The sequence below is a fragment of the Oncorhynchus kisutch genome, unplaced genomic scaffold (assembly GCF_002021735.2).
Source record: "Oncorhynchus kisutch isolate 150728-3 unplaced genomic scaffold, Okis_V2 scaffold1282, whole genome shotgun sequence".
Classification (NCBI taxonomy): Eukaryota; Metazoa; Chordata; class Actinopteri; order Salmoniformes; family Salmonidae; genus Oncorhynchus; species Oncorhynchus kisutch.
Window position 1 is genome coordinate 1 of NW_022263227.1, and position 12,557 is coordinate 12,557.

The 12,557-nt window shown below is 41.4% G+C and overlaps 1 protein-coding gene across 1 annotated transcript; it reads left to right on the top strand.

Moving 5' to 3' along the window:
* The first annotated feature begins 556 nt into the window (after nt 1-556).
* On the top strand, nt 557-11,931 carry LOC116365780 (nuclear GTPase SLIP-GC-like). Its single transcript, XM_031818192.1, has 9 exons — nt 557-648; nt 2,028-2,161; nt 2,235-2,417; nt 2,693-2,847; nt 2,956-3,082; nt 9,035-9,143; nt 9,820-9,953; nt 10,056-10,140; nt 10,238-11,931. The coding sequence occupies exons 1-9, from the start codon at nt 612-614 to the stop codon at nt 10,309-10,311; spliced, it is 1,038 nt and encodes a 345-aa protein (XP_031674052.1). The 5' UTR covers nt 557-611; the 3' UTR covers nt 10,312-11,931.
* The last annotated feature ends 626 nt before the right edge of the window (nt 11,932-12,557 follow it).

Below are 12,557 nucleotides of genomic sequence, written 5' to 3' on the forward strand. Positions count from 1 at the left end.
ATATTTGTTGTTTCTCTAAAATCTGCGATCTTGACATAACGCGGCATGCATGTCAAACTGTTCTGTTGACGGAACACGATCCTTGCTCTTACACTCATTCACAACACCTCAAGGCCTCAGGATCATCAACTTCTGATACTCATACAGCACATTTGGTGTGATAGGATTTGTGAACCACTATAAAAAAAATGTTTAAGATAATTATTGAGTTTTAAAGGCCTTTCAAATAGAATGACAAAATACTCAAAAGTAATTGAAAAACTGTTTTTCAACGGCATGTAACAGAAATACAGCCCATCTCTTACTGCATTAGTGTAATGTGTAAATTGTTCTTACCCATCTATTAAATAAACCTCAAGTCAGATCTTTCTAATGTTTTAAATAAGAACATCTACTCCATATCTATCAAATGCCTTGTGTTTTGTGTATAATCGAGGCTTTGGCTTGTAGACATGGGTACGAGGGCGAATCCGAGCTACTGTATTTCAAAGCCTAATATGGAAAATATAATTTATAATTATTTATTTTTCTCATACAACTCTTCCAGAAACCTTTCATTCAAATGGAAAAGATCTTCCAAGTGTTTACAGTGAGTGCTGAGGAATTTCAGAATGATGAGAATCCCATTCTGGAAACAAGAACAGACAGGTAAGATAAGTGTTGACATGAAAGGCGTTCAGCAAGACAACACCATTGTTATCAAAAAAAAGCTAAGAAATTCAATTTATTTTCTGTAACCATGAACATTGGCTAACAGTAGCTAACAGTCTGAGAAGGATGTGAGTAACAACGAAAGTAACTGTTTGGGTCTAAACTGCCACTACAAATAATAATGTGATGATTGAATCTTTTATTACATGTAGTAAGAACAGCAAAATCATTTTCAAGTTGAACATTGTCGCTAAAATTCCACAGTAACCCCTACAAAAATGAGCTATTGCGACTTCACCGTAATATTTTGCATGTTCATTCAACCCATTCAACTGAAATTGTTGAACTCACCTATGCTATTGAGCCTTTACAAATTGACAACAATACTGTTTTGAGCTGTGATTAATCTCTCTTGGACAAGTAACATAAATAGTACTAGCACTTGTTGACCGACTGTGGGATGTGATGAATAACAAGGAACTTTGTTCCAGTATGCAGATTTTTCATCACTGATCATATGTACAAATCACAATTTCACAGGAGCTCTCATCTTCTGAATTTGAAACTTGCCTGGAAATGGTGGATAGTTTCCATTTAGGGGGGTTGACACATCACTAGTCTTCATAGTATACCCTTACAGAAAAAACACATGATTTCACATGTGGAAAATCCCATGAAAATGTTATTTCACATGTGAAATCATATGAAACCATATAGTTTTGGAACACTTCACATGTGATGATATTTGTCACGTTGGTATGATGGATCGGGAGACAGGCGCAGGAATGCGTAATAGGGTTTTTATTTCACCCAAATTACAGCGTGCCATGTAAAGGCACGGGGACGAAGACCAAACAAACACGTGTAGAAAATACAGGGTTTGAAACTCAAACAAAAGAGCGAGCAGTACCTTGAATATATACACAAGCGCACAATGATACCACACGGGACGAGATCCATAATCATCTGAGCAATACACGTGGCACGAAAGCCATAACACAGCACAGGTACTCACACGCACCAACGGACATTGGAACAATAATCGACATCCCAATGGTGAAACAAAGGGCACATTTATACAAATGCCATCAGTGGGAATGGGGACCAGGTGTGTGTAATGACACAGTTCCGGAGGGATCTGTGACAATCTTTCACATGTGGATATGGGGATTTTCACGTGATCACATAAACTTTCACATGTTGATTCAAAATTTCACATGATGCTCTGCAAATAAAAATGAGCCTGTAGGATGTCCCCAGAAAGTAACAGTATGTACTCTACCTACAACTTTGTTACCTGAGGCTAGGGTTTCAGAGACGGACAAACAGATCTTGAATATCTTATTGTATAACAACTTTTTTCACTAATGTTGCAGAGATACCACAACTCAAACAAGTTCTGGAGGATATGAATGAGAGACACTCAAAGACTGCAGTTAAAGACTATATATCTGGAGTCTATGGGATCCTCTCTTTGATCAAAGCGGCCAACTCCAACGACTCGACGATGGTATGACATGCAAAAATCTATCTAGTGAAAGTAAGTCAAGAATGAATTGTCCTTCTTTGATTTTGTGTCTTAGGTTGAGATGAAATCAAACATGTACCAACTGCTAAAGGATTCACTGGAGGAGCAGCTTTCTACCATCACATCCCTCATGACAAAACATTACAACGACCTTAAAAAACTCCTGTCAGAGGGAGTTGCCAATTCAAAAAAATCATGCTTGCAGATTGCCAAGGAGAAAGTAATCACACCAGAGGCAGTGAGTTTAAGCTAACTGAAAATCATGTTTATATACTCTATGTACAGTAGCTAGTTATCTTATCTCTTGTGATACCTATCAAAGCAATTCGGCATGTCTACACTTTGTCAGAGAGTCCCGGCAGAAGGCTAGACATGCTGAAAGCATCAGAGTTTTATGCATGTTGTTCCATTGAACAATTCAATAATTCATATTTTAATTGCAAGAAGAGTGCATTCGTCCTTCTTGTTTTTGATAGAATATGCTAATATTTTTCCATTGTCAAATTCTTTTAGAGAAAGGATGGCAGAGGATACCATCGTACATTGTCATCTTTATGCAGGAATAAGGGGTTCTGTAGGTCAACAAATGGAGACATCACAGACCTCAACAAAACGTTGGCTGAATCTATGTACGCTGCCATAAATGAGAAATTTGCTGTAATTTTCCCGTAAGTACTATTCTCACAGAGCCAATTATTCTTTCACATTAGTCAATTCATTATCCCTATTTGAATAAAGGACAACTAATGGTGTGGTTATAATTTATTGTTTCAAAGAAATGCTGGAACAACAGGAGAATCAATCTATAAGAAGATCTGCAACTTCAGCATCATCTCAGACAACATGGCCAAGGAGTGGGAGAACACCCCCATGTCTCTGTATCTGATGTTTCTCACCACCGAGGTATAGTGGTATGATTTGTCATTGGCACTCTGCAAGCATGATATATTTGACTAGATTGTGTAATTTTCCTGAAGGAAATGTTGTGCTTGCTTTAGCTTTCCAAAAGTATTTTTATGGTAGTAGAAAAGCCAATGTGTTTTAGTAGAAGTAGTGACTGTATTTGTAGTAGTCGGGTAGCTTTTAGTGGAATGCAACAGAGGTTGCCAACCTTTGTTGCTTGGAGCGTGTTTATGGCTTTGTAAGCTTCTTACTGTAACTACAATGGTTGTAATGGGTCCTAGGTGTAGCTGGTGTAGAGAGTCAGGCGCAGGACTGCAGATATGAGTAATCAACGTACTTTTACTCAAACTGTCAAATATACAAAGTAACAAATACATGCACACCATGACAGACTGAAAATACAACAAACAATCACTCACAAAAAAACATGGGGGAACAGAGGGTTAAATAATGAACCAGTAATTGTGGGATTGAAATCAGGTGTGTAAAACAAAGACAAAACAAATGGAAAATGTAAAGTGGATCGGCGGTGGCTAGAAGGCCGGTGATGTCGACCACTGAACGCCGCCCAAACAAGGAGAGGGACTGACTTCGGCGGAAGTCCTGACAATGGTGCTCTCACAGTGAAAAGTTTAGCTACTATCATAATGTCAGGCATTATCAAGTCCATTGAATCAGCATGTGTTGTGGGTGTGACTTTTTCACCAAGATGCTACAGCGAGTAAGAGAAATTAGCTGCACCTAGTTAATTGATTACCCTATCCAGTGTGTAGGGAATTTTGGGAATATGCCATGGCCCAGCTGCCCGCTAGCAAACTCACTTTAGTAAATTCAGTGGTAGTTGAAATAGCCTAGTGATTGTAGCGTAGTAGTAGTAGTAGTAGTAGTAGCAGTAGTAGAAGTAGGAGTAGTACTTATTATAATTTATTTAACTGTCATGCTGGTATAAAGGATTTGGAGACAGGCGCAGGAATACATAATCTGAGTTTTTAATACACCCAAAACAAACACGTGTAGAAAACACTGGGATGTACCCAAACAAAAGAGCAAGGGTAAACCTCTTAGAACGACACGGGACGAGACCCGTAATACACACTGTACAAAACACGCAGCACAGAAGCCAAGACAACGCATAGGTACTCACACGACCAACGGACATGGGAACAATAATCGACAGCCCAATGGGGAAACCAAGGGCACATTAATACAAATACAATCAGTGAGGAATTGTAACCAGATGTGCATAATGACACAGTTCAGTGCAGCTTGGAAGGCCGGTGACATCGACCTCCGGAACTGGTGGACAGAATGAGCAGCAGTACTGGGGGATTCATGACATTAACCTTTCTTTAACTAGACAAGTTAGTTGAGAAGAAATTCTTATTTGCAACGACGGCAGAGCCACATCAAAAACACTGAACAAAATTTTGAATGCAAAATCTGGAGTGTTGGTCCCATGTTTCATGAGCTGAAATAAAAGATAACAGAAATGTTCCATATGCCAAAATGTTGTGTATACATTTGTTTAATGAGCATTTCTCCTTTGGCAAGATAATCCATCCACTTGACAGGTGTGGAATATCAAGAAGCTGATTAAACAGCATGATACTTACACAGGTGTGCTTTTTGCTGGGGACAATAAAAGGCCACATTAAAATGTGCAGTTTTGTCACATAACACAATGCCACAGATATGTCAAGTTTTGAGGGAGCGTAGAATTGGCATGCTGACTGCAGGAAGGTCCACCACAGCTGTCGCCAGAGAATTTGATGTTAATTTCTCTACCTTAAGCCAACGTCATTTTTGAGAATTTGGCAGTACGTCCAACCATTCTCACAACTGCAGACCACATGTATGGCGTTGTAATTTCAGAGCAATTTCCTGATGTCAATGTTGTGAACAGAGTGCCCCATGGTGGCGGTGGGGTTATGGTATGGGCAGATATAAGCTACGGACAACAAATACAATTGCATTTTATCAATTGCAATTTGAATGCGCCGAGATACCGTGACGAGATTCTGAGGCCCAATGTCGTGCCATTCATCCGCTACCATCACCTCATGTTTCAGCATGATGATGCACGGCCCCATGTCGCAAGGATCTCTACACAATTCCTGGAAGCTGAAAATGTCCTATTTCTTCACCAGACATGTCACCCATTGAGCATGTCTGGGATGAGCTGAATCAAAGTGTACAACAGCATGTTCCAGTTCCTGCCAATATCCAGCAACTTCGCACAGCCATTGAAGAGGAGTGGGACAACATTCCACAGGTCACAATCAACAGCCTGATCAACACAATGCGAAGGAGATGTGTCGCGTTGCATGACGCAAATGGACATCACACCAAATACTGTGACCAACCGATACATATCTGTATTCCCTGTCATGTGTGAAATCTATAGATTAGGATTTCAATTGACACATTTCCTTATATGAACTGTAACTCAGTAAAATCTCTGAAATTGTTGCATGTTGGGTTTGTTTTCATTCAGTATAGTTGATAGAATTTCAATTAAAAGTCAAAATTACTAACAAATATATTTTCACAATGAGTGAGACATAAGGTAATTGTAACGGCGTTCTTCGTTTGTTGAGAGAGAGTCGGACCGAAATGCAGCGTGGTGGTTACTCATGTCTTTAATAAAGAAAACGGCGATACATGAAATAACTAAATAAATACAAAAAACAACAAACGGAACGTGAAACCTAATTACAGCCTATCTGGTGAAACTACACAGAGACAGGAACAATCACCCACGAAATACAAAGCGAAGCTCAAGCTACCTAAATACGGTTCCCAATCAGAGGCAACGAGAATCACCTGACAGCTGATTGAGAACCGCCTCAGGCAGCCAAGCCTATACAACACCCCTAATCAGCCGCGATCCCAAATACTACAAACCCCAATACGAAATACAACACGTAAACCCCTGTCACACCCTGGCCTGACCAAATATATAACGAAAACACAAAACACTAAGACCAAGGCGTGACAGAACCCCCCCCCCAAGGTGCGGACTCCCGGACGCACCTCAAAACCAAAGGGAGGGTCCGGGTGGGCGTCTGTCATTGGTGGGGGCTCCGGCTCGGGACGTGGACCCCACTTCATTAATGTCCTCGTTCCTCCCCTTCGCGTCCTGGGATAATCCACCCTCGCCGCCGACCATGGCCTAATAGTCCGCACCCAGAACCCCACAGAACTGAGGAGCAGCTCGTGACTGAGGGGCATCTCGGGACTGAGGGGCAGCTCGGGACTGAGGGGCAGCTCGGGACTGAGGGGCAGCTCGGGACTGAGGCAGCTCGGGACTGAGGGGCAGCTCGGGACTGAGGGGCAGCCTGGAACTGAGGGGCAGCCCGGAACTGAGGGGCAGCCCGGAACAGAGGGGAAGCCCAGTACTGAGAGGAAGCCCAGTACTGAGAGGAAGCCCAGTACTGAGAGGAAGCCCAGTACTGAGATGAAGCTCAGGTAGGTAGTAGGCTCCGGTAGATCCTGGCTGGCTGGCGGATCTGGAAGATTCAAGTTGACTAGCAGATCTGGAAGATTCTGGTTGACTAGCAGATCTGGAAGATTCTGGTTGACAGGCTGATCTGGAAGAATCTGGTTGACTGGCAGATCTAGAAGATCATGGCTGACTGGCGGATCTAGTTGCTCTATGCAAACTGACAGCTCTGACTGCTCCATGCAGGCTGACAGCTCCTTGCAGACTGGCAGCTCTTTGCAGACTGACAGCTCTGACTGCTCCATGCAGGCTGACAGCTCCTTGCAGACTGACAGCTCCTTGCAGACTGACAGCTCCTTGCAGACTGACAGCTCCCTGCAGACTGGCAGCTCCTTGCAGACTGGCAGCTCTGACTGCTCCATGCAGGCTGACAGCTCCTTGCAGACTGGCAGCTCCTTGCAGACTGGCAGCTCCTTGCAGACTGGCAGCTCCTTGCAGACTGGCAGCTCTGGCTGCTTCATGCAGACTGACAGCTCTGACTGCTCCATGCAGGCTGACAGCACCCTGCAGACTGGCAGCTCAGGCTGCTTCAAACAGGCAGGAGGCTCCGGCAGCGCTGTAGAGAAGAAAGGCTCTGATAGCGCTAAACAGGCGGGAGACTCCGACAGCGCAGGAGAGGAGGAAAACGCTGGCTGTGCTGAACAGACAGGAGACTCCGGTAGCGCAGGAGAGGAGAAAGGCTCCGACAGCGCTGGAGAGGCGGGAGACTCCGACAGCGCAGGAGGGAAGGAAGGCTCTGGCTGTGCTGAACAGGCGGGAGACTCCGACAGAGCAGGAGAGGCGAGGCGCACTGTAGGCCTGATGCGTGGTGCGGGCACTGGTGATACTGGAGCGAGGACACGCACAGGAAGCCTGGTGCGGGGAGCTGCTACCGGAGGGCTGGAGTGTGGAGGTGGCACAGGATGTGCAAGGCTAGGGATGTGCACAGGAGGCCTGGTGCGTGAGGCTGGCACCAACTTCACCAGCCGACTAACACGCACCTCAGGACGAGTATGGAGCGCTAACTCAGGTGCCATCAAATCCCCGACACGATCCGTCGGACGAATATGATATCTATAGCACCAAGCTAGCAACTCCCTCATTACTCTCCACTCCACTTTCCCCATTAACTCCTTCACAGTCTCATCTTCGCTCACCTCTAACACCGGCTCTGGTTCTGGTCTCCTCCTTGGCTCCTCACGATAAACAAGGAGAGTTGGCTCAGGTCCATCTCCTGACTCAGCCACTCTCCCTCTGAGCCTCCCCCCCAATACATTTTTTGGGGTGACTCTCGGGTTTCGCTCTGCGCCGCCGTGTCTGTTTCTCCAACTCCATTCGCCTATAGCCTTCTTCGCACTGCTCCAGCGAATCCCATGCGGGCTCCTGCACTCTCTCTGGGTCGGCCGCCCACCTGTCGATTTCTTCCCACGTCGTATACTCCATGCCATTGCTGTCCATAACGTCCTCCCATGTCCATTCCTCCTTTCGCTTTTCCTGCGGTCGCTGCCTGTAACCACGCCGCTCGGTCCGTGTGTGGTGGGTGATTCTGTAACGGCGTTCTTCGTTTGTTGAGAGAGAGTCGGACCGAAATGCAGCGTGGTGGTTACTCATGTCTTTAATAAAGAAAACGGCGATACATGAAATAACTAAATAAATACAAAAAACAACAAACGGAACGTGAAACCTAATTACAGCCTATCTGGTGAAACTACACAGAGACAGGAACAATCACCCACGAAATACAAAGCGAAGCTCAAGCTACCTAAATAGGGTTCCCAATCAGAGGCAACGAGAATCACCTGACAGCTGATTGAGAACCGCCTCAGGCAGCCAAGCCTATACAACACCCCTAATCAGCCGCGATCCCAAATACTAAAAACCCCAATACGAAAATACAATAACATAAACCCATGTCACACCCTGACCTGACCAAAATATATAACGAAAACACAAAACACTAAGACCAAGGCGTGACAGTAATAAAGTAACATTTTACATCAAGTTCTTAAACATGTCATATTTTTGTGATTATAAGTATAGCGACATTGTTGTTACATAGGACTTGTGACTTGTGTGTGTACAGTAGTAACAAAAACATTCAGCTCATTACTATGCAATTAAAATGAAATTACCACAGTACTATGTAACAGCATGCTAATAAAATGTTTGTCCAAAAGTAATTTGTTTTATTACACAGGAACAATAATAGTTTAATGTTAAGTGAGAATGCTATTAGTAACAACATATTGCTGTTAAGTGTCAACTCATGAGGAAATTGCAGGCATTTAAAAAAAACAGTCTGTTTTAGATTTAAATTTGAGGTGGGGTTTTGCCAAGCTTACTTTAAACAGTTGAGCAGTAGTGGGCCAAAGTCAGAAATATGGAAACTTCTAGAGTGGTCTTGCTAAAGCAAGGCACATAAATTATAAGAGAGAAATGTGCCTGAATAAAATATCTTCTCCATCCCAAAGGAAAATTTTTTGAAGGATAAACTAAAACGAGATGTCCTCCTGAGGAAGAAAGTGATTTATGAATCTCTGACTGACGAAGTCCAGATCATAATGTGCCCATGTTATGAGGGTGAGTCACCAGTTTGATTATAATGAACTAAGAATCTTTAGACAGCAAGATTTTAATAAAGGTAATAACGAACCTTCTAATTACGTATTTGATTATTTAAACCTAGCTGTGATTACCTAATTTCAATCTATGTTTTTTATTTTAGATGTCATTATGACTATTGTATTGAAGAGGATAATACATGCACTGAGTGTAGAAGACAGTTCCATGCTCTTTTCATGACATAGAATGACGAGGTGAATGCTATGATCCTTTATTGGTGTCACTTGTTAAATCCACTTCAATCAGTGTAGATGAAGGGGAGGAGACAGGTTAAAGAAGGATTTTTAAGCCTTGAGAAAATTGAGTCATGACTGTTCCATTCAGGGTGAATGGGCAAGACAAAATATTTAAGTGCCTTTGAACAGGGTATGGTAGTAGGTGCAAGGCACACCGGTTTGAGTGTGTATTAAGAATGGTCCACCACTCAAAGGACATCCAGCCAACTTGACACAACTGTAGGAAACATTGGAGTCAACCTTTGTCCAGAATCCCTGTGGAACTTTTTCAACACCTTGTAGAGTCCATGTCCTGATTAATTGAGGCTCTTGTTCCTAATGTTTTGTACACTCAGTGTATGTACCATGTATAATAGATTATCTCATGTTCACAAACAACAATTATTGTGTGTTTTAAGAGGCTTCAAAGATATCTGGAAAGGGAACCTTGAAGAAGACTCAGGAACTCCTGGTCAAGCACATCGACTCATCGAAAAACCCCATGTTTGACAATGCTCAGAAAAAGATGTTGGAAGGTTTTGAGAACCTGAGGGTTAGTTGCTTTTATTGCACCATTAAAATTATAAATAAACTATTATAAATCAATAGCAAAAAGACATGAAATAGTGATCAGACTACATTTGATGTGTTATAGGAATACATTGAGCAGACGCTGAGAACCGAACTACTGGAGTCATTGAAGCGGTCCCTGAAGACACCTAACAGTTTATCTCTCCCAGGTAAATGACAGATTGCTCTATTCTTATGTTAGCCCTGTTGTGTTCTATATCCCCTACCTGACTTCTGACTGAAGGTTATGCTTGTGATTTACTTCAGATGTCAGTGAGCAGTTGGAAAACATGGAGACCTACAAGATGTTGGCTCTAAGAGAGCGCACAAGCCAAATCTGACTGTTGAGAAGAGTCATAAAGCAGAAGTAGTGACATGATGGTAAACCATTCAAAACCCTTGGCTATAAAAATGTATCACATTTTCAGTAGCTTATTTATCAGTAGTTGTTCGTATCAGAAGTTTTGCCGTAGTTATTAATGTTATGTTTGCTGACGTGATGAACGTGGTATAAGCAGGATAAACATTTAGGGTCTATCAGTGCTCTGATAAAAATGCAGCTTTGCTGAAGAAGCACCATGATGCTCAGAGAACTCATAGCTCCTAGGTTTTGATTCCTTACACATTTTATGCTCAATGTGTTGATCCTTTACATATTCTATACTCAATGTGTTTATCCCTGCCATATTCTATACTCAATGTGTTGATCCCTTACATATTCTATACTCAATGTGTTGATCCCTGACATATTCTATACTCAATGTGTTGATCCCTTACATATTCTATACTCAATGTGTTGATCCCTGACATATTCTATACTCAATGTGTTGATCCCTGACATATTCTATACTCAATGTGTTGATCCCTGACATATTCTATACTCAATGTGTTGATCCCTGACATATTCTATACTCATTGTGTTGATCCCTTACATATTCTATACTCAATGTGTTGATCCCTTACATATTCTATACTCAATGTGTTGATCCCTTACATATTCTATACTCAATGTGTTGATCCCTGACATATTCTATACTCAATGTGTTGATCCCTGACATATTCTATACTCATTGTGTTGATCCCTTACATATTCTATACTCAATGTGTTGATCCCTTACATATTCTATACTCAATGTGTTGATCCCTGACATATTCTATACTCAATGTGTTGATCCCTGACATATTCTATACTCAATGTGTTGATCCCTGACATATTCTATACTCAATGTGTTGATCCCTGACATATTCTATACTCATTGTGTTGATCCCTTACATATTCTATACTCAATGTGTTGATCCCTTACATATTCTATACTCAATGTGTTGATCCCTTACATATTCTATACTCAATGTGTTGATCCCTGACATATTCTATACTCAATGTGTTTATCCCTGACATATTCTATACTCAATGTGTTTATCCCTGACATATTCTATACTCAATGTGTTGATCCCTGACATATTCTATACTCAATGTGTTGATCCCTGACATATTCTATACTCAATGTGTTGATCCCTGACATATTCTATACTCAATGTGTTGATCCCTGACATATTTTATACTCAATGTGTTGATCCCTGACATATTCTATACTCAATGTGTTGATCCCTGACATATTCTATACTCAATGTGTTGATCCCTGACATATTCTATACTCAATGTGTTGATCCCTGACATATTCTATACTCAATGTAAACAAATAAATTGGTATTATTTTGTTGGGTAACTGATCGGCACTCAGAACTCATTAAGAGGTGGCTTCTATCTTCAATATAATCATTCATTCAGAAGGTTAAACACAAAATGGTGCAGTTTGAGGCCATGTGGTGGAGAGTGATGTGGGCGCTGGAGATGGGGGTGTGAGCAGATGGGTCTGGGCACATGTTATGTAGTTGTCGTTTGTATGTGTATGTTTGGTATTGTTTATAAAGATAAAATAAAATGACAAGCTTGCAACGCGCATCTGTTTATTCATTATGAATAGGATTTATTTGATTTATTTTGTTTAGAATCTTCCTTGTAACCACAATGTCACGAATAATTGAACACACACAACACTTGGTCAAAACATTTCTTTATTGAAGACGATTATAAATAATGTTGGTACTAATTTATTTTGATCCAAAGCCACAAATGAGTGAGTCACTCAGCTTTATGCCAACAAATATAGCTTTATGCTGTGAAATAACCTACTAAATAGGCCAAGCCTAAACGAATATATTAAGTTGCCTAAATAAACTAGTGCATTACATAAATACGTGAAGTAGCTTAATAAGTGAAGTAGAAGGACCCCTTGTTTCAGAAAATCACTTTATAGAGAGGCAATCACACTTTCACACTGTAGTAAATAAAGCCAGTTCGTTATTTAGAATGATTTCTTTCTGTTTTTAGAGACAAATGTTGCAGTCAATTAAACTCATTTTTCAACCACTCCTCAAATGTATTGTTAACAAACTATAGTTTTGGCAAATCTGTTATAACACCTACTTTGTGCATGACACAAGTCATTTTTCCAACAATTGTTTACAGACAAATTATTTTACTTATAATTTACTGCATCACAAATCCAGTAGGTCATAAGTTGAC

What these genes read in the sequence shown, in the direction of transcription:
- LOC116365780 (XM_031818192.1), top strand. Translation starts at nt 612, where the DNA reads ATGATGAGAATCCCATTCTGGAAACAAGAACAGACAG. An exon ending in ACTCCAACGACTCGACGATG is followed by an intron (nt 2,162 to 2,234) that starts GTATGACATGCA and finishes TTTGTGTCTTAG; the next exon opens with GTTGAGATGAAATCAAACAT. An exon ending in AAGGTTTTGAGAACCTGAGG is followed by an intron (nt 9,954 to 10,055) that starts GTTAGTTGCTTT and finishes GATGTGTTATAG; the next exon opens with GAATACATTGAGCAGACGCT.